Genomic DNA, 25,118 nt, shown 5'->3' on the forward strand with positions numbered 1-25,118 from the left:
GCAGTAGTCCGTCAGTCTGGTGTGAAAACATACATGCCATGACTAAAACATATGTATATCCATGAGATGGAGGAAGTTGTATGAAACCCATTGGGCAGAACTCAAACGGTCCATGAGGCAGTTTAAAATGTCTGAGAGCAGTACAAACAGGCTTCCTGGATTGTATTTATAACAAGTGCGACAAGTGAGGCAGGCACTATTTTGTGACTTTGTTAATGTTTCTCCACCGATATTGACTCATGAATGCTATCATTTTATGAATAGACCAATGGTTTAATGCATGTACAGTGGCTAGCAATGGGATTTTTAGGGTTTCTGGTAGGACTAGAATGTTATTTGGTTTGAATCAGAGCTTTCTCTTTTTTCAAACCAACAACTGTGAATTTTCAACCTGTTTTTTCTTTTCTGAGGCCAACTGTTGGGCTTCTCTAACCAGTTTTTCTAACTTGTCATTTGGGGAAATATCTCTTTGGACCATGACAGAGGTCTGATTGCTCTTGGTTCCTTTAAGGGCAGCATTCCTTGTGGAAATTCCAGCACGGAGATTTACTTCCAGGAGTCATGTTTAGAATGCCCTGGAATCTTGGGACTTCCCGTGTAGTCCAGTGGGTAAGACTCCGAGCTCCCAATGCAGGGGGCCTGGGTTTGATCCCTGGTCGGGGAACTAGATCCCACATGCATGCCGCAACTAAGAGTCCACATGCCGCTACTAAGAAGCCCGCATGCTGCAACTAAAAGATCCCGCGTGCCACAGCTAAGACCTACCGCAGCCAAAATAAATTAAAAAAAAAAAAATAGAATGCTGTGGAATCTTAATAACAGCTAAAGTGGAGGGTAAAAGCGTTACATCCAAGAATTCCTGAACAAAGGGGCCATTTAAAATTTTATATCTGCTGGAAGAAAGGAAGCCACATTGCTTGTAAAACAGTCCAAAATCATGAACTACTCTGAAAGCATATCTGCTATCAGTATAAATATTAGAAGTTTTGCCCTTGACTAAAGTACAAGCCTGTGTAATGGTATATAATTCAGGCTGTTGGGCCAAAGTAGTCATACGTATAGATGGTGCCTCATCAGTATCAAAAGGAGTTGCAATAGACTAAACAGCACAGTATTTACCATTGTCACCTTTTAAGTAAGAACCATCAGTGAACCATGAAAAGCCCGTGTTACCCAGAGGAATTGCCTGTAGATTATCACCAGGAGTCAGGAGGTGATCCATCAGCATTAGGCAGTCATGAGAGATGTCATTGGTGATGGTGGGAAGAAGAGTACCAGGATTAAAGTTATTACACTGTAAAAGAGTTACATGAGGAGTAGTTAACAAAAGGGCTTCATAGGAGTTGAGGGGGCTCACTGAGAAAGGTTGAGTGTAATGAGAATTGGGGAGGCCTTCTACTGCATGAGGTATAAAAATGGGTAATGGGGATCCCACAATAACTTTCTTGTGGCCTTAACCAAAAGGGCAGAGACAGTAATTGTTCTAAGGCAAGAAGGGTATCTCCATGCCACAGGGTCCAGTTATTGGCTATAATACCATATGGGTCAATGGTGGTCCCAGTGTTTTTGGGTGAGTACCCTCAGGGCATTCCCTTCCTTTTCATATACAAAAGGAAAAAGAGAATTTGATAACTGGGATGTCCAAACACAGGCAGGTTCATCAAACTCTCCTTTAAGGTCTTAAAAGCTATGTTGTTTGGTTCTTCCCATCAAATTGGATTGGAGTTGTTATTGCTTAGTAAAACATACAGAGTTTTGGCCATAAAAGAGAAATTTGGAATCCAATTTTGGCAACAAGCAGCTAGCAGTTGGCACTTAGTTTTGGGTTTTTGGAAACTTAGGACACCACGAAGTCTATCTGGATCTGGGTGTGGTCCTTGTTCTGATATCAGATGCCCTAAATATGAAACCTGGGTTTGGGCAAACTGATTTTTTTCCTTGACAATGTTATGTCTCTTTAAGGCTAAAAGCTTTGACATATGGATGCTGCCTTCCGGTGAAGAGGCTTGAGAAGGAGAGCACAGAGATTTCTTTCACAAGTTACAACAAAATAGAACTTCTAGGGAACTTTTTATCACCTGCATAAGCCTTGAGGATTTGTGAGAAATAAGTAAGGGCTGAGGCATTACTGCCCATGTGAACTGTTTTTCTTACCAAGTGAAGTAAAAAAGGTATTGGCTAGGGGACTTCCCTGGGGGCGCAGTGGTTAAGAATCTGCCTGCCAATGCAGGGGACACGGGTTTGATCCCTGGTCTGGGAAGAACCCATATGCCGCGATCAACTAAGCCCGTGCACCACAACTACTGAGCCTGCACTCTAGAGCCTACAAGCCACAACTACTGAAGCCCGCACGCTCTAGTGCCTGCATGCCGCAACTACTGAGCCTGTATGCTGCAACTACTGAAGCCCACACACCTAGAGCCTGTGCTCCACAACAAAAGATGCCACCGCGCTGAGAAGCCTGCGCATTGCAATGAAGAGTAGCCCCCTCTCTCCGCAACTAGAGAAAGCCTGTGCACAGCAACAAAGACCCAACGCGGCCAAAAATTAAAAAAAAAAAAAAAAAAAAACGTATTGGCTAGTTTCATCAACTGGAATACTAAAGAATGTACTGCATAAATCAATTACTGTAAAGAAATTGCTTTCAGTGGGAGTGGATATTAGTAATGGATATTAGGAACAACAGGGTGTTGAGGGATAACAATGTTGTTTATTGCTCAAAGGTCCTGGACAAGCATCTACCCTTGGCCCTTAGATTTTCTCACTAGCAAAATGGGAGTATTGCAGGGGCTAGTGCAAGGGATAATGATGCCTTGGCCCTTGTAATCTTCTGTTATGGGCTTTATGCTTTTTAGAGATTCTTTCCTATAGAATATTGATTAATTCTGAGCAGAGGTTTTGAGAGATCTATTTGAATATTGATGGGAGGTGTGCTGTGAATTTTGCCAATATCAGTTGGAGATTTTGCCCATAATAAAGATGGTAGCTGGATTGATAGGGACAAACTATCAGTGTTTCCAGAATCAGCTCTAGAATCATTAGAGATGGAGCAAATAAAAGATGTCAAGGGGTCATTTAATTCACCTGGTTTGTTATTTCAATGACTACTCTGAAGTTCTAGAATTATTTCTACCTTTGCAATTTTTTTTTTTTTTTGCCGCACTGTGTGGCTTGTGGGATTTTTGTTCCCTGACCAAGGCCCTTGGCAGTGAAAGCGTGGAGTCCTAACCACTGGACTGCCTGGGAATTCCCTTTATGATTTTTTTTTTCTCCCTTTGGAAGAAAGAAATTCCAGCATGATACTTCTCTAAGAAGTCTCAGCCTGATAGATGGATGGGGTTGAGGAACTAAGGAGAAAAAGGCATGTATCTCTCAAAGGGCCAAACAAAAGGAAATAAGTTCAGGGAGAGGCATCTCTTGCAGTTGATTAGAGATCCCCACTATTTGAACTGTTTTAGTACTTCGAGGCAGGGGCTATTTCATAGTAGTGGAGTCAAGCACCGAGAGTGTGGCTCTGGTGTCAGTTAGGACTGGAACAGATTCATACCCAATCTGGAGAGACGTTTCTCCAAGCAGATTAAGAGGGATGATTGGGAAGAGCCCCTGTAGTTTCTCAGAGCCCCATCATTGAGAATTGGGAGGACGTTGGAAAGGCTTGTTAGAGGGCTGAAGGTGCCTAAAGCACTTAAAGGTATAACAATCTCTTTTCCAGTGTCCTAGCTTTTTGCAATAATAGCAAAAAGGGTTTTGTTTTTGTTTAGGGGTTTTTATTTGCTGGAGTTGAAGAATTTTAGTGTGGTTTTTTTTTGGTTTTGTTTTTTGGGGTCTTTTTTGGACACTCCACACAGCTTGTGGGATCTTAGTTCCCCGACCAGGGATCGAACCTGGGCCATGGCAGTGGAAGCGTGGAGTCCTAACCACTGGACAGCCAGGGAATTCCCTAGTGGTCTTTCTTTTAGGTGAATCATCTAGAGTGCAAGAGAGTAAGTTTGTCAGATTAACTAAGTCTGGAGTGGACATATTTTCCCATTCCATCCTGATCCTTTTTACTAGAAGGGAAAGGTCCTGGTTCAGCCCATTAATAAACATAGAGTTAAAAGCTACCCAGGTGGAATAAACATCTGAAGGAAGACCAGAATTTTCTTTAAAAGTAATCTGAAGTCAATTGTAATCATCATGAACAGATTCATCTGATTTTTTTGTGCAAACCTAAATTTTGCTGCAATCAACAGGCTTTGGAAAAGGCCTAGGAGTTGCTTCATGAAGTTGCCTAGCAACTGTCCAAGCTTGATCGTATAATAAGTTAGCAAGCTGGTCTCCCAGTTGTGATTCTAGAGACTTTCAGGATTTTCCCAATTACCAGTTTTCATGCAGTGCTGGGCCGGGCCTTTACCAACAAGCATATGAACTAACTGATTTAAATCAGAGAAACAAGGTTGACAAGTTTGAAAGACTCTATTAAATTCCTCAGCAAATCTGTGAAGATCTTCGGTTACTTTGGGGAAATATTTGACTGTGGCTCGCAGTTTAGCTTTAGTCCAGGGAATATAAGAAATTCAGGGTTTAGTCTCTGGATCCTCAGAAGGCTTAATGTTAAGGGGACAGGTTCTGATAAGTTCAGAGGAAAAAGGAGTGGGGAGGGTTTCAAAGAAATATGAAAGTTCAATGAGAGAATTAGTAAGGGGGAGCTGAGGGTGTGGAGGAGGTGTGGGTATAGAAGTATAGAAGGGAAGGAGGAAGATGGCGCCGGACGTGAAGCCTGAGCACAAGGCGCCAAGGAAGAGGAGCACGAGGCTTCCGAAGCCGCTTCATCTTTCTTTAATTGCTTGTTTGCCTCGGTTAACCTTAAAATCCTATTTTGCAGAGAGGCTCTTTTAGGGTCCTGGTGATACTTGGAGGCCTCAAAATACCAATCAAAATAGGCATTTCATTCAGTTTTGGAAATCTTAGAGCTGTGGTAGTCCAATTTGGTTTTAAGAACGTTGAGTCTGGGGATTTCAAAAGTTCCCCATAATGCCCATGGATATTCTAAATTGTCTTTGGTTAAGTCAGTCCGTTTTGTTAGAAATGTGTGTGAGGAAGGACAAATGAACAAAGTTATATTCTATTAAACACAAAAATTCTATGCCTTGCAATTTGGGGTCCAGACTAGGAATATGACCAGGGGCATTTCATTTCCTTTCCTGAAATGAAGAGGACAATAGTAACTAGCTAGTGATGATTCGGGGACCTGGTACTTTGATAATATTTAAAGGATAATTTCAAAATATCAGAATGTTAGACATAGGGTTAAAAAAAAATTGTGTTGTTCTTCTTAGTCACATTCAATTTAAACATATTGGTGTTACTCATAACCAAAAGATATTTTTATAACAGGGAAGAAATACTTAACTTCATTTATTTAGAATCAATAGAAATAGAATTATTAAAAGAGCTCTTAGATGAATAAAAGTAAAATCAAAATAATCAATTAAAATTGCTGCTACCACAGTTAGCAATAGATTACACATAAAGTTTGGTAATATTAGAAATATTGGCACTTAATCTTAATAGAGCTTGAAAACATTAGCAGCATGTAATGTTGTTGCCCTATGCTGTCTAGAGCAGTGCTCTGATCATATCTGTTTTCACTGGGGTTTAGCTTTAATTAATACATCCACATCAGCTTTGTCTGCTTCTCCAAGACTTTTTTGATGGCTCTCAACCAGGACATTGTCTTCCTTTTTTCGGGGTCTCTGGGAACTACCATCTCTGTAAGCTATAGAAGTTCCGAGAGCAACAAAGTTGTGCACATCCTGCAACTTCTTACGCAGCCATTCCACTCTTTCCATGGAGCTCAGATGCTTGCCCAGGTTATGCATAAGCTGTATTTCACTCACAGATCTCTTCCTAGAGGGAACAGAATCAGAGAGGATCACTCCATTAGCTCCCCTCTTCCAAATCATAAAGCCAACCTTAAAAATCCAATTCCCATGCCCTCACCGTGCAGAACAGGCTATGGTACTTACTTAACAGACTTCCCTTCTGATCTTGCAAGAAAACAAACCGCGAACATGACAACCATTACTTTAACCATGTCTTTTGCAGACATCATCTTCACTAAAAGAAAAAGCGAAATGGAGGCATTTAAAATATTTTTAATATTCCAAACAATACAATTAAATTTATAGTAGTTTATATTTATAATCATACAACTTTGTACAGAGTGTGACAGTAACTAATTGGATTGTTTTTCATGAGAGACTTTTGGAATCAGCCTCTTTATTTTACAGTATATATAAGTATATATTATATATACAGATAATTAGTATATATTATGTATACACAAAATTTGACTTAGAAATTAGACAGATTAGCTTTACTTTCTTAGGTATCTTTTTGAGAGTTCTTGTGCAAGTTTTAATATATGAATTTAAGCTACATGAAGAATGAAAAACCTTACTGTTTAGAATTTCCTCCCACATTTTGTGTTATGACTAAATACACAAGAAGCTTGAAAATGGCTACTTCTTATTTATTATTTCGGCTGTGCCGGGTCTTAGTTGCAGCACGCAGGATCCTCCTTGCAGCATGTGGGATCTTTAGTTGCGGCATGCGTGCAGGATCTAGTTCCCGACCAGGGATCCAATGCAGGGCCCCCTGCATTGGGAGCATGGAGTCTTACCAACTGGACCACCAGGGAAGTCCCTACTTCTTTTAATTAGGTAAATTGTCAACAGTGTTTGTTGACTTAGCAAATCTCTTTTTCATAAGTAAACTTCCTTTCAATGCAATGATAAACATAAATGTCAAATGAATAGGCTCTGATTTAGAGGTTTTTACTAAATTAACACACACTTCTCCTACCGTTAAAAAGAATGTGTCAAAGCATTTAAACATCATCTAATTAATTACTTGTTATATGAATTTAGAGCTTTGACTCCATATAAAATGCCTGTCTGTATCTTATCTTTTCAGCTTATTTTATTAACAATTTTGTTTGAGTATAATTTTTAGTACATTCCTCTTTTGCTTTTAAGCTTTTCATCTCAAAATAGAAAAGTCTTACCGTAATCTGCATTTCAACAATTGCAAAGCCTTTTATCATAGACATGCCTTTTCTTAATACTTAAGGTTCTCCGTTTTAACATACACATAGGGTGGCTATGTACTCATATTTTAAAGGGAATCTGCATCATTTAGAAGTAGCATAAGGAGCATTATAATCTACTATATTTATTTTCACTGTGCAATATAAAGCTATTGAAGGAGGAACAAATGAATATTCTGCATTTTTGGTTTGTGTTAGAAACAATCATTATAGCCAGAGGACAGAAGCTTTGGTGTCCTATTCTAGCCTTGTCACATTCACCAAACGCCTCTGCCTTGCTTCCTTGTTCTTAATAGAGAGATGAGGTTCTTACAAGAATGTCATTTAAAAAGCTGAAAAATGGTTGTAAAACATCCTTAAAATTCATGTACAGTTTTCAGAATAGAAAATTAGAAAAGGCTTTATGTAAAGGGAATAAATATTCAGCAGTAAAACTGAGTTTCTCCAACTATAGTACACAGATTGAGCTCTCTATGAGGATATTCTGGAGGAAAAGTGGAATTTTAACTCAGAGAAATAAATTTACATTGATTATTTAAATCAGAATTATTCATTTCTCATTAGGCTGTTTTATTTCAAAATTTTAATAAGATACCATTAAAGCACATCATGCCAAATTTTAATTATTTTTCATGTAATTTCAGATGAGTTTATAAAAAGCAAGGCCTCTCAAAAGGATTTAATCACAAAAATAAATGATTTAACAATATTTTAGTAGCATAAATTTATTTTTTATTACAGCATTTTTAGATTAAATAATATTCAAACCCTCCCTTAACATTTTACCTTGAACAAGCAGCATGACATTGTAGAAAATGGTACACATTAAATAATTGCTTGATCATAAAAAAGAACTCATATGAAATTTAAAAGAGAAAATAAAGATTACTCACCACACAATGTCTTAGGACACGATCTTCTTTCAGGTGTATTAGCAGCTGACGCTTTCTCAAAGTTGAGTAAACCTGAGAAAGCTGATGAATTGAGTTGTAGACCCTTAAATGTGACTTTTATATATAGGTCTTCCACACACCAAGAGAAGCTTTTTTATTGTTACGGATGACGTCACTCCCAATTCTCTGAATTTTAACTATAGGATCAGAGCAGCACACACACTCCCATGGGGCGGTGCTCATTCCTCTTAAATTTTAGATAATTGGATATTAAAAGGAAAACAGTGTGGGGCTGGGAAAAGGATTTATGCAAAGATTTCTAACAAATAGTGAATTGTAATTCTGACTGGATTAGTGAATTTATATGACAAAAAAGACTGACTTCAGAGATTTATGGTAAAGTCATCACTTATTTGAAAGTAAAATCTGAAAATAAGTATATTTCTTATAACCATAATATTGGCACAACTATTATGAGGATTATAATGAATCATATTACATTATGCTTACTTTACAAGCCATATTCAACCAATCCATATCATTCCTGATCATCTTTCAAAAAGATAGGTATAGTGCTTTTCTTAAAGGAAGTGTTAAAAATGTTTTGAGAATATGCTCTTAGTACATAATTAATTTGAAAGGCTTCAAAGGTGAAATTATTTTAAAATTCACTTAACTTACATTTTATCTCTTTTTATTTTAATTTGCAATAAAAACATTTGAAAAGCAGTAACTGTATGCCAGGCTTTACCTATATCATCCCACTAAGTCTTCACAGCAATCCTTTAAAGTAAATACTATTATCTTCACATGAGGAAACAGGTTTGGAAAATGAAGAAGATGGAGTTCAACAAAGGTCTTTATGATTCCAGAGCTATTTTAATTCTTACTACCTCAGTTTCCCCTTAGAAATGTAGCCCTTCTTTGAACCCCAGTCTCCCTGACTCTAATTTGCCTAACCCTTTCCAGACTCTGCCAGGAGTTGGGTCTTTTTTCTCATGTTCCCCACCTGGTGATGGAGGGCCTGCTCCAAAACCTAATAGAGGCAAGATGCTACCACCTGTCTAATTTCAAATATGGCTACAGCCTTGTCCCCATCTATCGATCAAAACCCCTTGAATCCCCTTGGTATATCTAGGGTTCGTTTAGGCAGCTTGCCTCCCAACCAAAGCCCCAGAATTGGATCAGTTCTCTTAGCTCTGCTCCTACCCAGGCTTCATGTTATCCTCTTTCCTGCTAACTCTTGCCAAGCTTTGACTCTACATCAAGTGAGAGCCAGTCCAAATTTCAAATACCTGTACAGAGGCTAGAATGAAAGATATGTGTTAGTGCTGTTCTGAGGAATCCTCTACACTGAGCAAATCTCATTTGGAGTAGTGTTCCAGGCTCCGTTTCAGAAGTCTTAGAGACAAACTGCAACGTGCCTGGAGGATATGAACCAGGTTGGTGAAAATGTTGATACACATGACATATCAGAAGGAGTTGAATCAAACTGGAAAAGTCTGGAAAAGAAAAGACTTGGGATGATGATGTAGCTGTTTTTAATTCTTTATAGGGCTTCTACAAGGAAGAAGGAATATCTTCTGTGGTTTAAGAAGGAAGGACTGAGTCCAATGGCTAAAGATTACAAGGAGGCAGATTTGGGCTCAACTTGGATATCGTAATTGTCAAAATAAAGAATCAATTACCTTCCTAAGTAGTGAGTTCCCGATCACTGGAAGTGTTCAAGTAGAAGCTGGGTGAGCATCTATCAGAGATATCATAGAGATTCATACAGAGCAGAGAGTTGAACTAGATAACCAAGAGGTCCCTTTCGACTAAAAAAAAAATCTATTGTTTTGATCCTTTAAAAGACCTCTTCTGATGCAAAGTCTAAACCTGATGTTTGTGTACCATTTTTTCTTACGCTCTGTTAAGAAGTAGAAGAACTGGAAAAATAAATGGTTTTATAAATACATTTTTTGATTGTTATTATAAAGCCATGTTTAACATTTTAATTTGGAGATTTTTCCCACTTCTTTGGGTAAGTTCGGTATAACTGACAGCCTTCCAGGAGTAATGCACACTGTTTTCACTGTCTTCCTCTTATTACAATTATTTAAAAATAAACTGCCATATTGAAGATAACCACATTATTAAACTAGTTTTACAGAAAAATGAAGAAAACAGACAAAGCTTATTCATTCAAAAAATGCATTGAGTATATACTAGGTATCTGCTGGAGGCTGTGTTAATCACTAAATGATTGAGACATGATCCTTGCCCTGAAATTTGACATATAAATTGGAATATAATATAATAGGCGTTATAATAGTCATATTAACAGAGGCTTACAAAAAGCACAGAGGAAGAAGTGACTAATTTCCCTGTAGTTGTTGCAAGTTGTTTTCCTGAGAAGCTTAAGTATTCTCAAGGATGAATGAGTTTTCCATCAGAGAAGGTGAGAAAGGACAAGAAGGAACAGCATGTGCAAAGGCATAGAGGCAATGAAGACTGAATACACGCTAGTGGGAGGAGAGGGGAGGTGGGTAATGACCCTAAAAAAGTAAGTATGGTGCAAGTTATGGAAGTCTTCTGTGTGTATGCCTAGGAGTTTTATCTTGTAGTCCTCTCTAAACACATGTGTGCATTAGTAATATTTTGTGTCCTTTGGATTTTGTAAAGTACTACTTTGACCTTCCCACAAAGAAGAGACACAGCTGCCAAGATTTGGCACATAGTTTATCTGAACCATCAGCCTCTGGGACTGTAGACATTAGATAGAAGGAAACCATTTAGGAATAAGAGGGCTAAGGGCTATGTGGGCACAAGAGACTGATGTCAGAGTGACAGAAAAGAGCTGAGCATAGCTTTTTCCTTTGAAAAGCTCAGCCTTTCTCAGCGCTCTCAAGTTCTCTGAAGCTAGAATCAGACAACCTACTGTATCCCTCCTCACATTTGGTAAGGATAAAGGGCCATGTGTTATTTCCCCTTGCGTTATGGGAGGTTTAATTTGAGACTGATAATTTTTCCTTCTGTTTGCTCAATAGGAATTAGTATGGCTTTGGGAACTTAACATCAAAAAGAAACTTCCAGCGCTGGGAAATCCAGCTATAGTTCTCCTACTTCCATGTTTTGTCAACAGATTAATTGGTGACTGTCTTAACAGTTGACCTACTCTTTTGCTTTAAGCTCTCCTGTGGGTTATTGAGCTACTGAATTCTTAATATGTCAGACAGAATTTTCCTCCCTCCTACTCACCAGCCCCCAGACGTTTCTGTTGTTAGATACAATGAGTAAAAATGTTTTAAAGGACAGCATATAATAACTGTTGAATTTTCCACTTGTTTTTTATAATATTAATTTCTTTATTTTTCTTTCTCCATAATCTTTATTGATGGATATTTCAAGTGTGGTTCTCTGATAGGCAGCGTTTAATAAGCCATTGATCTCTTTATAATGTATAAGCTGTTATAAACCCTGGGATACATTATACCTGAGTAGCCCTTCAAAGATGAAATATGCAGCTACTTTCACAAATAAAATACTACTTGTTGCTTTTTGTCCATTCTATCAGTGAGCGTCCATCCCTGCCTGTATTCCTTCTCCATGTTTATGTGGAATGGAGGAGCGTTAAAATGACATGCAGTGTTTTCACAGTTAGAAAAAGGCACCTCTGCAGGTGGGGACTGAGGGTAAAAAGATTCTGGATGCCTGGGATGAGAGAGTCCTTCTAAGTACAGCAAGGAATGTCACAGTGTAAACCAGGGTGTCACCTGGGGAAGCCTTGGGATCTTTACTGATTGAAAAGATTTCTAGTAGTGCAGATGCCTCTGTAATGTTCTCATGATATAGGTAAACGCTGGAACAAGTCCTTGAGTGTTCCTCATTCAAAAGCCCCCTGAGATTTAATTGTACCCTCTGTTTCTTAAAGAAATGGAGGTGCGGGGGGAAAGTAGGCTTTGAGAGTTTTCATTTTTATTTTTGGAACCATAAGGAAGTTGGACAGCCATAGCAATTTAATGAAGAAGTAAAGTCTCACATTTTTAATGACCCTTTTCAGTGCGCTGACCAGACCACTGATGTCACTGCTAATTCTAAATATTCTTCTTTTATTGTCTCGTAAATATGCTTTTCAGACCAAGTGTTCTCATTTGGAGTATAGACAATATGTTTTCCTCAGTAAATGTGAATCTTCCCTTGGAATAGATTCTTAGTTCTGCTGCATTTTCCCTTTACCCTTGGTAGAATATTATATGCAATTTATGACATCAGAAAAAAAAAATACAATGTCTTTCACATCCCTTCCCAATAGTCAACTGGAGCCAATAGTCTGTGTACCTTGATTCTTTCTTTGTGTTTTAAAATAGTGTGGGGAAAATAAAGCAGGACAGGGGGTATTGGTTTCCCATTAGTGAAGTTTTAAGTCAAATGATCTGGGTGCTCAGAGTCTGAGTTAGGAATGCCAGCATGTCAATCCAAATTACCATTTCAATCCAGCATAGTAAAGATTTGTTGAGCACCTAAAATCAGCCAGTCTAGAACAGTAGCAATTTCCCTGCTCACAATCTTCTCCCTGAACTTTTTTTTCCTGTGATTTTTTTTTTTTAAGTTAGAGCATCTTAACTTTTCAGATCTCAAATTCTACATCTCAAAGTAGAATACTGCCTTCCCTCCTTTTAGTTATGAGCTTTCAGAGATGAGCTTTCATATGTGAAAGTGTTTTGACTGTAAATGGCATTCAAAAAATGCATGTGGGGCCTTCCCTGGTGGCGCAGTGGTTAAGAGTCCGCCTGCCGATGCAGGGGACACGGGTTTGTGCCCCGGTCCGGGAAGATCTCACATGCCGTGGAGCAGCTGGGCCTGTGAGCCATGGCCGCTGAGCCTGTGTGTCCGCAGCCTGTGCTCCGCGATGGGAGAGGCCACAACAGTGAGAGGCCCATGTACCGAATAAAAAAAAAATTTTTTTTAAATGTATGTTGAATCTAAATCTGAAAGGTAATTGTCCCTTGCCCATTCTGTCACATGCGTCCACCTCATTCCAGGAGTCCCCAGTCCTAAACATGGAGAGTGTTGAGCTCCTGGGCTCAATCTGCTCTCTTCCTCCTTCAGCCCAGCCCCCTGAAGTGCAAAGAATTCTGAGGCAGTAGGCAGTTATGGTGTTCATAAATTCCATTTTGAATTTGCTAATTTCACAAAGAATTGTAAAATTTAAACTAAAACTAAGCATATCTTTCTATTGTTCGTAATAAAATGTGCCGAGTGTGACTTGAGAGTGGGCTCCAATGCAAGTTAAACTGACAGGCAGCCCTAGAAGCTATGTTCTTCTTACATCCACCTAGCAGCACTATGCAGTGAAACACTCAGGACCCGAATATGGAAGATGAGGGTAAATGTTTGGCACTTATTAGTTGCACAACCCAAGTCATTTTAGCACAGAACCATAATTTCTACAGAAAAATAGATACGAACTACTCCACAGAGTTATTGTGAGGATCACATAGAATAATATATATGAATGCACTTTGTCAACTGCATACATGGTATTGATTAAAATCACAACTAACAATAATAATTATTTTCATGGCTTTTCGGCCAGAACCGCCATCTTCCAGTAACTCGCCAAAATGACCAACACAAAGGGAAAGAGGAGGGGCACCCGCTACATGTTCTCTAGGTCTTTTAAAAAACATGGAGTTGTTCCTTTGGCCACACACATGCAAATCTACAAGAAACGTGATATTGTAGATGTCAAGGGAATGGGCACTGTTCAAAAAGGAATGCCCCACAAATGTTACCATGGCAAAACTGGGAGAGTCTACAATGTTACTCAGCATGCTGTTGGCATCCTTGTAAACAAACAAGTTAAGGGCAAGATTCTTGCCAAGAGAATTAATGTACGTATCGAGCATATTAAGCACTCTAAGAGCCAAGATAGCTTCCTGAAACGGGTGAAGGAAAATGATCAGAAAAAGAAGGAAGCCAAAGAGAAAGGTACTTGGGTTCAACTGAAGTGCCAGCCTGCACCACCCAGAGAAGCACATTTCGTGAGAACCAATGGAAAGGAGCCTGAACTGTTGGAGCCCATTCCCTATGAATTCATGGCATGATGGGTATAAAGAAAATAAAAGACCTGGACTGTAAAATAATAATAATAATTATTATTATTATTTTCATGAATCCTGTTAAGGTCATATAATTCCAATTGGTAGCTTTCTGTGTCCCCATTTTAAGCTGATTGCGTGGCATTTCAAACATCACAGAGATGCTCTAAAGGCTTAACCTAGAATGCTATTGACTTCGTCTTTCAACAATGAAGAAAATCTTCAGCATGGCCTAACTCAACAAACTGTCCAAAAGAATGATCTAATGGGTGCAAAGAGAGGCATGAAAATGAGATTCTATATTTCCCTGCCAGGGACATTCTCCAGATGTCTAGGGCAGCAGTAAAGTATGGAAAGTCACTGTGAAACAATTCCAAACATACTCATGTGGCTGGTTATTTTACAAAATCAATTAGAGGGAAGGTGATAGTGGAAAGAGCACTAGATTTGGAGTCAGAAGACCTGAGTTCAGATCCTGAAATCACTAGGGTCACCAGTTTCAATAATAAAAACACAGAATACCAGTCAACAATAATATATTCTATATTTAAAGTTTTATTAAGAGGGTAAATCTCATGTTAAATGTTTTTGTTTTTTCCACAATTTAAAAAAAAGGAATTAGGGAATTCCCTGGTGGTCCAATGGTTAGGACTCAGTGCTTTCACTGCCAAGAGCATGGATTCAATCCCTGGTCAGGGAACCAAGATCCCTGTGTGGCTCGGCCAAAATAAAAAGAAGGAATTAAAAAAATCCCACAGGACAAGAAGTTAAATTTGAATTAGTTCTAATTACCTACGCAAATGCACACTGAGATTAAAAAAGATATGGTAGGATTCTCTGGTGGCGCAGTGGTTGAGAGTCCGCCTGCCGGTGCGCGGGGCACGCCTTTGTGCCCCGGTCTGGGAGGATCCCACATGCCGTGGAGCAGCTGGGCCCGTGAGCCGTGGCCGCTGAGCCTGCGCGTCCGGAGCCTGTGCTCCGAAGTGGGAGGGGCCACAGCAGTGGGAGGCCCGCGAACCGCAAAAAAAAAAAAAGATATTGCAAGGGAAGGGACATATGTGTAATAAAAATTATTTGAGTTTATCTGAAGTAAATATCTGAATTCTGTACCTCTTTCTTTATTTCCCTAATGACTTGGGTTTTTTTAATAGGTCCTATTTTGTAGAATTTGCTTATCAGGTTTCTTGCAGTTACAGTCTATGTTCCAATTACATTGTTACATAGCTTCTACAGTGGCCACATCCAAATTATTTCATTCTTTTCTGGACTGAACATACATTAATGTGAAAACATGCTCAAGATTATCATATGAGCGGGTATCCTGAACATGTACTGGAATAAAATCAACTCTAAGAACTGCTCTTCAAATTTGATTTGTTGAAGCACATAATATCATCTTTCATGGTATGAACTGCTTTTCCCTTTCTTCAGAATTACATTTCATCTCTTGATCAATGACTCTTTAAATTGCTATCCACTGACAAAAAAGAATATTGTCACCAATTCTGATTCCCCTCTTCTTCAACACTGTACATGATGATTTCACTTGTTTCCAAGCTGGATAAGTATTTAGGACTATCCATGTAAAAGAATCAAATTCTTCAAGGGATGAAATCCATTGGAAAAGATAGCTATGGCAAGTGTCATAATTACTGTCCACTTCAAGTTGGAATTTTTTTTCCCTTTCATAAGTAATGTTATCCCTTTTAAGAACAGGTACTTAAAGGGAAACACTTTTCATCAATTCTTTCTTATTGAACATATTTTAAAAGTTCCTATAAACAATGGAGCACTTTAATAACACTGCTGCTTTTCTTTTAATTTGCATAATCTGATTGCCAAAGACATATTGAAAACTGTGAACAAGAAATAAGGCTCCATTTAATGGAGTATTTAAAAAGTCAACAAGAATTTGGGGAACGTTTTCTTTAAAAAGTATTTTAATGCATCAAGTAAACTGAGCATTCTTTGTGTTTGTGAAAGAGAAGTCAGTGGGCTTTTAAATGTGAGAGAATTGGATAATATTGAATGCCAACAAAATTACAAAAATCATTTAATCATCCAGTTTGAACAGGATAAATATTGAACTATGTTTCTTTTTTTTTTTAACATGTTTATTGGAATATAATTGCTTTACAATGGCGTGTTAGTTTGAACTACGGTTTTTAACTAATAAAAATGTATCAGTATTGGCTCATTAATTATGAAAAGTGTACCATATTAATATAATATGCTAACTATAGGGGAAACTGTGTGTAGGGGTGGCTTTATGGGAACGTGCTGGGCTACCTGGTCAAATTTCCTGTAAATCTAAAACTCTTCAAAAAAATGAAGACCATTGGGCTTCCCTGATGGCGCAGTGGTTAAGAATCCTCCTGCCAATGCATGGGACACAGGTTTGAGACCTGGTCCGGGAAGATCCCACATGCCGCACAGCAATGAAGCCCGTGCGCCACAACTACTGATCCTGCACACCCTAGAGCCCATGCTGCGCAGCAAGAGAAGCCACCGCAATAAGAAGCCTGCGCACCGCAACGAAGAGTAGCACCCTGCTCGCTGCAACTAGATAAAGCCCACGCACAGCAACAAAGACCCAACGCAGCCAAAAATAACTAAATAAATTAATTTTTTTAAAATGAAGTCCATTATTTACTTATTTATTTATTTGTCTTTTATTATTTTTTTAGTTTGGCTGCGCTGGGTCTTCATTGTGGCGTGTGGGCTCTTCATTGCGGGCTTCTCTAGTTGTGGCATCCAGGCACTAGAGCGCACGGGCTCAGTATTTGTGGCATGTGGGCTTCTCTCTAGTTGCAGCGCACACGTCTAGTTGCCCTGTGGAATGTGGGATCTTAATTTCCCGACCAGGGATCAAACCCGTGATCCCTGCATGGGAAGGTGTATTCTTTATTTTTTTTTTAATTTTTGAATTTTATTTTATTTATATTTTTATAATATAAAAATATATACTAACATGTATACATGTCAGTCCCAATCACCCAATTCATCACACCACCACCCGCACCTCCCTGTCGCTTTCCCCTCATGGTGTTCATACGTTTGTTCTCTACATCTGTGTCTCATTTTCTGCCCTGCAAACCAGTTCATCTGTACCATTTTTGTAGATTCCACATAAATGCGTTAATATACGATATTTGTTTTTCTCTTTCTGACTTACTTCACTCTGTATGACAGTCTCTAGATCCATCCACGTCTCAACAGATGACGCAATTTCATTCTTTATATGGCTGAGTAATACTCCATTGTATATATGTACCACATCTTCTTTATCCATTCGTCTGTTGATGGGCATTTAGGTTGCTTCCATGACCTGACTATTGTAAATAGTGCTGCAGTGAACATTGGGGTGCATGTGTCTTTTTGAATTATGGTTTTCTCTGGGTATATGCCCAGTAGTGGGACTGCTGGATCATATGATAATTTTATTTATAGTTTTCTAAGGAACCTCCATACTCTTTCTCCATAGTGGCTGTATCAGTTTACATTCCCACCAACAGTGCAAGAGGATTCCCTCTATTCCACACCCTTTCCAGCATTTGTTGTTGTAGATTTTCTGACGCCCATTCTAACTGGTGTGAGGTGGTACCTCATTGTAGTTTTGATTTGCATTTCTCTAAAAATTAGTGATGTTGAGCAGCTTTTCATGTGCTTCTTGGCCATCTGTATGTCTTCTTTGGAGAAATGTCTATTTAGGTCTTCTGCCCAATTTTGGATTGGATTGTTAGTTTTTTAATATTGAGCTGCATGAGCTGTTTATATATTTTGGAGATTAATCCTTTGTCTGTTGATTCGTTTGCGAATATTTCTCCCATTCTGAGGGTTGTCTTTTCATCTTGTTTGTAGTTTCCTTTGCTGTGCAGAAGCTTTGAAGTTTCATTAGGTCCCATTTGTTTATTTTTGTTTTTATTTCCATTACTCTAGGAGGTGGATCAAAAAAGATCTTGCTGTGATTTATGTCAAAGAGTGTTCTTCCTATGTTTTCCTCTAAGAGTTTTATAGTGTCCGGTCTTACGTTTAGGTCTCTAATCCATTTTGAGTTTATTTTTGTGTATGGTGTTAGGGAGTGTTCTAATTTCATTCTTTTACATGTAGCTGTCTAGTTTTCCCAGCACCACTTATTGAAGAGACTGTCTTTTCTCCATTGTGTATCCTTGCCTCCTTTGTCATAGATTAGTTGACCGTAGGTGCGTGGGTTTATCTCTGGGCTTTCTGTACTGTTTCATTGATCTATATTTCTGTTTTTGTGCCAGTACTATATTGTCTTGATTACTGTAGCTTCATAGCATAGTCCAAAGTCAGGGAGCCTGATTCCTCCAGCTCCATTTTTCTTTCTCAAGATTGCTTTGGCTATTCGGGGTCTTTTGTGTTTCTGTAAAAATTATGAAATTTTTGTTCCACTTCTGTGAAAAATGCCATTGGTAGTTTGAAAGGGGTTGCATTGAATCTGTGGATCGCTTTGGGTAGTATAGTCATCTTCACAATGTTGATTCTTCCAATACAAGAACATGGTGTATCTCTCCATCTGTTGGTATCATCTTTAATTTCTCTCAACAGTGTCTTATAGTTTTCTGCATACAGATCTTTTGTCTCTCTAGGTAAGTTTTATTCCTAGATATTTTATTCTTTTTGTTGCAGTGGTAAATGGGAGTGTTTCCTTAATTTCTCTTTCAGATTTTTCATCATTAGTGTATAGGAATGCAAGAGATTTCTGTGCATTAACTTTATATCCTGCAACTTTACCAAATTCATAGATTAGCTCCATTAGTTTTCTGGTGGAATCTTTAGGATTCTCTATGTATAGTATCATGTCATCTGCAAACAGTGACAGTTTTACTTCTTCTTTTCCAATTTGTATTCCTTTTATTTCTTTTTCTTCTCTGATTGCCGTGGCTAGGACTTCCAAAGCTGTATTGAATAATAGTGGTGAGAATAGTCATCCTTGTCTTGTTCCTGATCTTAGAGGAAATGCTTTCAGTTTTTCACCCTTTAGAATGATGTTTGCTGTGGGTTTGTCATATATGGCCTTTATTATGTTGAGGTAGGTTCCCTCGATGCCCACTTTCTGGAGAGTTTTTATCATAAATGGGTGTTGAATTTTGTCAAAAGCGTTTTCTGCATCTATTGAGATGATAATATGTTTTTATTTTTCAATTTGTTAATATGGTGTATCACAATTGATTGATTTGCATATACTGAAGAATCCTTGCATCCCTGGGATAAATCCCACTTGATCATGGTGTATGATCCTTTTAATGTGTTGTTGGATTCTGTTTGCTAGTATTTTGTTGAGGATTTTTGCATCTACATTCATCAGTGATATTGGTCTGTAATTTTCTTTTTTTGTAGTATCTGTGTCTGGTTTTGGTATCAGGGTGATGGTGGCCTCATAGAAGGAGTTTGGGAGTGTTCCTCTGCAATTTTTTGGAAGAGTTTGAGAAGGATGGGTGTTAGCTCTTCTCTAAATGTTTGATAGAATTCACCTGTGAAGCCATCTGGTCCTGGACTTTTGTTTGTTGGAAGATTTTTAATCACAGTTTCAATTTCAGTGCTTGTGATTGGTCTGTTCATATTTTCTATTTCTTCCTGTTTCAGTCTTGAAAGGTTATACCTTTCTGTGAACTTGTCCATTTCTTCCAGGTTGTCCATTTTATTGGCATAGAGTTACTTGTAGTAGTCTTAGGATGTTTTCCAGTGGTGTTTGTTGTAACTTCTCCTTTTTCATTTCCAATTTTATTGATTTGAGACCTCCCTCTTTTTGTTGATGAGTCTGGCTAATGGTTTATTAATTTTGTTTATCTTCTCAAAGAACCAGCTTTTAGTTTTATTGATCTTTGCTATTGTTTTCTTTGTTTCTATTTCATTTATTTCTGCTCTGATTTTTATGATGACTTTCCTCCTACTAACTTTGGGTTTTGTTTTTTCTTCTTTCTCTAGTTCCTTCAGGTGTAAGGTTAGATTGTTTATTTGAGATGTTTCTTGAGGTAGGATTGTATTGCTATAAACTTCCCTCTTAAAACTGCTTTTGTTGCATCCCATAGGTTTTGGACCATCGTGTTTTCATTGTTTGTCACTAGGTATTTTTTGATTTCCTCTTTGATTTCTTCAGTGATCTCTTGGTTATTTAGTAACATATTGTTTAGCCTCCATGTGTTTGTGTTTTTTAAGTTTTTCTCCTTGTAATTGATTTCTAATCTCATAGCATTGTGGTCAGACAAGATGCTTGATATGATTTCAGTTTTCTTTAATTTATTGAGGCTTGATTTGTGACCCAAGATGTGATCTATCCTGGAGAATGTTCTGTGGGCACTTGAGAAGAAAGTATAATCTGCTGTTTTTGGATAGAATGTCCTATAAATATCAATTAAATCTATCTGGTCCATTGTGTCATTTAAAGCTTGAGTTTCCTTATTTATTTCCATTTTCGATGATCTGTCCATTGGTGTAAGTGAGGTGTTAAAGTCCCCCACTATTACTGTGTTACTGTTGATTTCCTCTTTTAGAGCTGTTAGAAGTTGCCCTATGTATTGTGGTGCTCCTAGGTTGAATGCATATATATTTATAATTGTTATATGTTCTTCTTGGATTGATCCCCTGATCATTATGTAGTGTCCTTCCTTGTCTCTTGTAACATTCTTTATTTTAAAGTCTATTTTATCTGATATGAGTATTGCTACTCCAGCTTTCTTTTGATTTCCATTGGCATGGAATAGCTTTTTCCATCCCCTCACTTTCAGTCTGTATGTGTCCCTAGGTCTGATGTGGGTCTCTTGTAGACAGCATATATATGGGTCTTGTTTTTGTATCCATTCAGCGAGCCTGTGTCTTTTGGTTGGAGCATTTAATCCATTCACGTTTAAGCTAATTATCGATATGTATGTTCCTATGACCATTTTCTTAATTGCTTTGGGTTTGTTTTTGTAGGTTCTTTTCTTCTCTTGTGTTTCCCGCTTAGAGAAGTTCCTTTAGCATTTGTTGTAGAGCTGGTTTGGTGGTGCTGAATTCTCTTAGCTTTTGCTTGTCTGTAAAGCTTTTGATTTCTCCATCAAATCTGAATGAGATCCTTGCTGGGTAGGGTAATCTTGGTTGCAGGTTCTTCCCTTTCATCACTTTAAGTATATGATGCCACTCCCTTCTGGCTTGTAGAGTTTCTGTTGAGAGATCAGCTGTTAACCTTATGGGAGTTCCCTTGTATGTTATTTGTCATTTTTCCCTTGCTGCTTTCAATAATTTTTCTTTGTCTTTAATTTTTGCCAATTTGATTACTATGTGTCTCAGCGTGTTTCTCTTTGGGTTTATCCTGTATGGGACTCTCTGCCCTTCCTGGACTTGGGTGGCTATTTCCTTTCCCATGTTAGGGAAGTTTTTGACTATAATCTCTTCAAATATTTTCTCTGGTCCTTTCTCTCTCTCTTCTCCTTCTGGGACCCCTATAATGCAAATGTTGTTGCGTTTAACATTGTCCCAGAGGTCTCTTAGGCTGTCTTCATTTCTATTCATTCTTTCTTCTTTATTCTGCTCTGCAGCAGTGAACTCCACCATTCTGTCTTCCAGGTCACTTATCCATTCTTCTGCCTCAGTTATTCTGCTATTGATTCCTTCTAATGTAGTTTTCATTTCAGTTATTGTATTGTCCATCTCTGTTTGTTTGTTCTTTAATTCATCTAGGTCTTTGTTAAACATTTCTTGCATCTTCTTGATCTTTGCCTCCATTCTTTTTCCGAGGTCCCGGATCATCTTCACTATCATTATTCTGATTTCTTTTTCTGGAAGGTTGCCTATCTCCACTTCATTTAATTGCTTTTCTGGGGTTTTATCTTGTTCCTTCAACTGGTACATAGCCCTCTGCCTTTTCATTTTGTCTATCTTTATGTGAACGTGGTTTTTTGTCCACAGGCTGCAGGATTGTAGTTCTTCTTGTTTCTCAGAAGGTGGATTCTTAACCACTGGACCACCAGCGAAGTCCCTGAATTCCATTAACTTTTTAAATGTTCATGGAGGTATCGCAGGCCAAGATAAATAAATGAGTGGTAATTTAAGCAAAAAAAAAAAGTTTAGGAATTAAATTGAGAATTAGAGTGGTGACAATACAGCAAAATTCAGTCAAATAAGATTATTTTGATCATCTATTATCACTTTCCACAGCACTTCATATTATACATTGTCTTATTTGGTTCTCACAGTATATTTGAGGTAAACATTATTCCTATCTTTTAAGTGAGAAGTTGAAGCTTGGACTTACGAAGTTACTGGTTCAAGTTTACTCAGCTAGTGAGGGAACAAGGTCTGAATTTAAATCTATGTCTCTTATATCCATGGCTTTTCCTGCAATGTCAGATTACAGAGAATACAGGTGAATAGAAGAGAAGAAGGGAATTCAATCCAGAACATATCTGCTAAGGTGTTGGAAGGGATGGTATTATAGAGAAGGTCAGGCATGAACCTTGACCTTGACGAATGTTTGTGCTGTGGGGGAGACAGACAAATATGATTTACAATAATACCAGGACCATTGGAGTGGGAAGGAGAGGCAGATGTAGGTGTTTAATGTGCACACAACCTCATTCCTGCTAGTGGTAAAAAGTTTCAAGGTCAGACTCCTACACTTAAATGCAGTCTCTGCAGATTTGAAGATTACTTCTTTTTACCTGAGGGAACACTGAAGGATAGGCATCTCGGTTTCTTTTCAGGTGTAAATAAGATGACACTCACAAGTGATAAAGCTGACAATCTTTTATCTAGTATAAAGATTTCTGCCTATAGTTTTTCAACCGTAAGTGCTTTCCTTGCCACTAAATAATTTAGCTGGCAGTTTGATTTTAAGCTTGGATTCAGCAAAATACTCATATCTTTCATTAGTCAGAGTGCAATAATATAATAATAGTTACACTTATAGAGCCCTTACTATATGCCGGGAACTATTCTAAGTACTTTATAAACATTATATGTTTAATCTTTACAACAGTCATAAAATGGGACTATTTTGACAACTATTTTACAACTGAGGAATCTGAAACATAAATAGGTTTAAAACTTGTCTGGGGTTATCAAACTATAGTGGCAGAGATATGATTTGTACACAGGAGTATGACTTATAATAATTATGGTATATTTGAAACCCAGCAGGACTCTGTGGGACCCTCCTGGGTACAAATACTTTCTGTGTCTCCCATTTCTTGTTTGTAGGAAATAGGCTTCATTCAGCCTCCCTGACCTTCCCTGACCAAAGGGAGATTCAAACAGTTGCTAATCCGGGAAGGGAGGGAATGCAGAAACAAAGGAGGAGCAGTCAAGAAATAATAGTGCGGTGATAAAGCAGGTCCTGGTTCCCCCTCAAGAGATATACATAACAATATCTTTGCCATCTTCTGCAGGAACTAAGGCCCCCACCCAGGTGGAGGATGGTAACTTCAAGCTGAGCACAAGATTCCTGGAACAGCACTCTGTTACCTCAGTACCAACCAATCAGAAGAAAGTCTGCATACAGTGGAAGATATCAGAGACTCTCATCCCCTCCCCTGCAATTAACTTCCCCTTTTTCCCTTTAAAAACTTTCATGGTCAAGCAGAATCTTTGGAGTTGGTTCTTGAACACGAGTCTTCCTTCTCCCCAGGTTGCTGGCCATCTGAATATAGCAACCTTTCCTTTCCAACCAACACTTGTCTGTCTCTCTTTTTTTTTTAAATGTTATTTCCAGTGTACTTTTTTTTTTTAATTTATTCATTTATTTTTGGCTGCATTGAGTCTTTGTTGCTGAGCATGGGCTTTCTCTAGTTGCAGCGAGCAGGGGCTACTCTTCGTTGCGGTGCTCAGGCTTCTCATTGCGGTGGCTTCTCTTGTTGCAGAGCATGAGCTTTAGGTGTGTGGGCTTCAGTAGTTGTGGCACGTGGACTCAGTAGTTGTGGCTCGCAGGCCCTAGAGCACAGGCTCAGTAGTTGTGGCGCATGGGTTTAGTTGCTCCCCGGCATGTGGGATCTTCCTGCACCAGGGCTTGAACCCTTGTCCCCTGCATTGGCAGGCAGATTCTTAACCACTGCACCACCAGGGAATTTCCACTAAGTGAGATTTCTTCCTGGAATGTACAGATGGCTTAACATGCAAAAATCAATTAATGTGCTGTATAACATTAACAGAATGAAGGTGGGAAAACTGCATGATCATCTCAATTGGTGCAGAAAAAGCATTTGACAAAATTCATCACCCTTTCATGATAAAAACATTCAACAAACTAGGAATATAAGGAAATTACCTCAACATAATAAAGGTTACATATGAAAATTCACAGCTTGCATCATACTCAAGATGAAAGACAGAAAGCCTTTTCTCTTAGAATAGGAACAAAATAAAGATGCTGGCTTTTGCCACTTTTATTCAACATAGTACTGGAAGTCCTAGCCAGAGCACTTTGGCAAGAAAAAGAGATAAAAGGCATCCAAATTGGAAAGGAAGAAGTAAAATTATCTCTGTTCACAGACAACATGTACATAGAAAATCCTAAAGATTCCAACACACACACACACACACACACACACACACACACACACACAACCTGTTAGAGCTAAGTTTCAGGATACAAAATCAACACCAGTTGCATTTATTTACACTAATAAAGAACATCCCCCCCCCATTAAGAAGACAATTCCATTTATAATAGCATAAAAAGAATAAGATACTTAAGAATAAACATAACCATGGAGGTGAGAGACTTATATACTTGTATAGTGATAACTACAAAACATTGCTGAAAGAAGTTAAAGACACCAAGAAACAGAAAGACAGATCAAGCTCATGGATTAGAAGACTTGATTTTTTTTTTTTTTTTTTTTGGCCATGCTGTGTGGCTTGCGGGATCTTAATTCCCCAAATCAGGGATCAAACCCGGGCCCTTGGCAGTGGAAGTACAGTCCTAACCACTGGACCACCAGGGAATTCCCAAGAAGACTTCATATTCCTAAGCTGTCGATACTATCCAAAGCAATCTACAGATTCAGTACAATCCCCATAAAAATCTCAGTCGTGTTTTTTTGTAGAGATAGA

The 25,118-nt window shown here is 38.3% G+C and overlaps 2 protein-coding genes across 4 annotated transcripts in view; one reads left to right on the forward strand and one right to left on the reverse strand.

The window, feature by feature from the left end:
* Positions 1-5,354: 5,354 nt before the first annotated feature.
* Positions 5,355-25,118, reverse strand: part of LOC109552255 (parathyroid hormone) — a 122,640-nt gene continuing 102,876 nt past the window's right edge. Inside the window, exons 1-3 of one of the 3 annotated variants that reach the window (XM_073808640.1) lie at positions 7,984-8,111; positions 6,009-6,099; positions 5,355-5,889 (exon numbers count right to left, since the gene is read on the reverse strand). In XM_073808640.1, coding sequence (XP_073664741.1) covers positions 5,628-5,889; positions 6,009-6,094 — 348 coding nt within the window. In that variant the 5' untranslated portion in view covers positions 6,095-6,099; positions 7,984-8,111 and the 3' untranslated portion in view covers positions 5,355-5,627. Of the gene's footprint in view, positions 5,890-6,008; positions 8,112-25,118 lie in introns of those variants that run through there. The other 2 variants (XM_073808639.1, XM_019948519.3) reach the window with 2 other exon arrangements.
* LOC109552219 (large ribosomal subunit protein eL21-like) lies at positions 13,577-14,216 on the forward strand. Its single transcript, XM_033861660.2, has one exon. It carries the CDS (start codon positions 13,590-13,592, stop codon positions 14,070-14,072), a length of 483 nt encoding a protein of 160 aa, XP_033717551.1. The 5' UTR covers positions 13,577-13,589; the 3' UTR covers positions 14,073-14,216.

This window comes from Tursiops truncatus, chromosome 8 (genome assembly GCF_011762595.2).
Source record: "Tursiops truncatus isolate mTurTru1 chromosome 8, mTurTru1.mat.Y, whole genome shotgun sequence".
Classification (NCBI taxonomy): Eukaryota; Metazoa; Chordata; class Mammalia; order Artiodactyla; family Delphinidae; genus Tursiops; species Tursiops truncatus.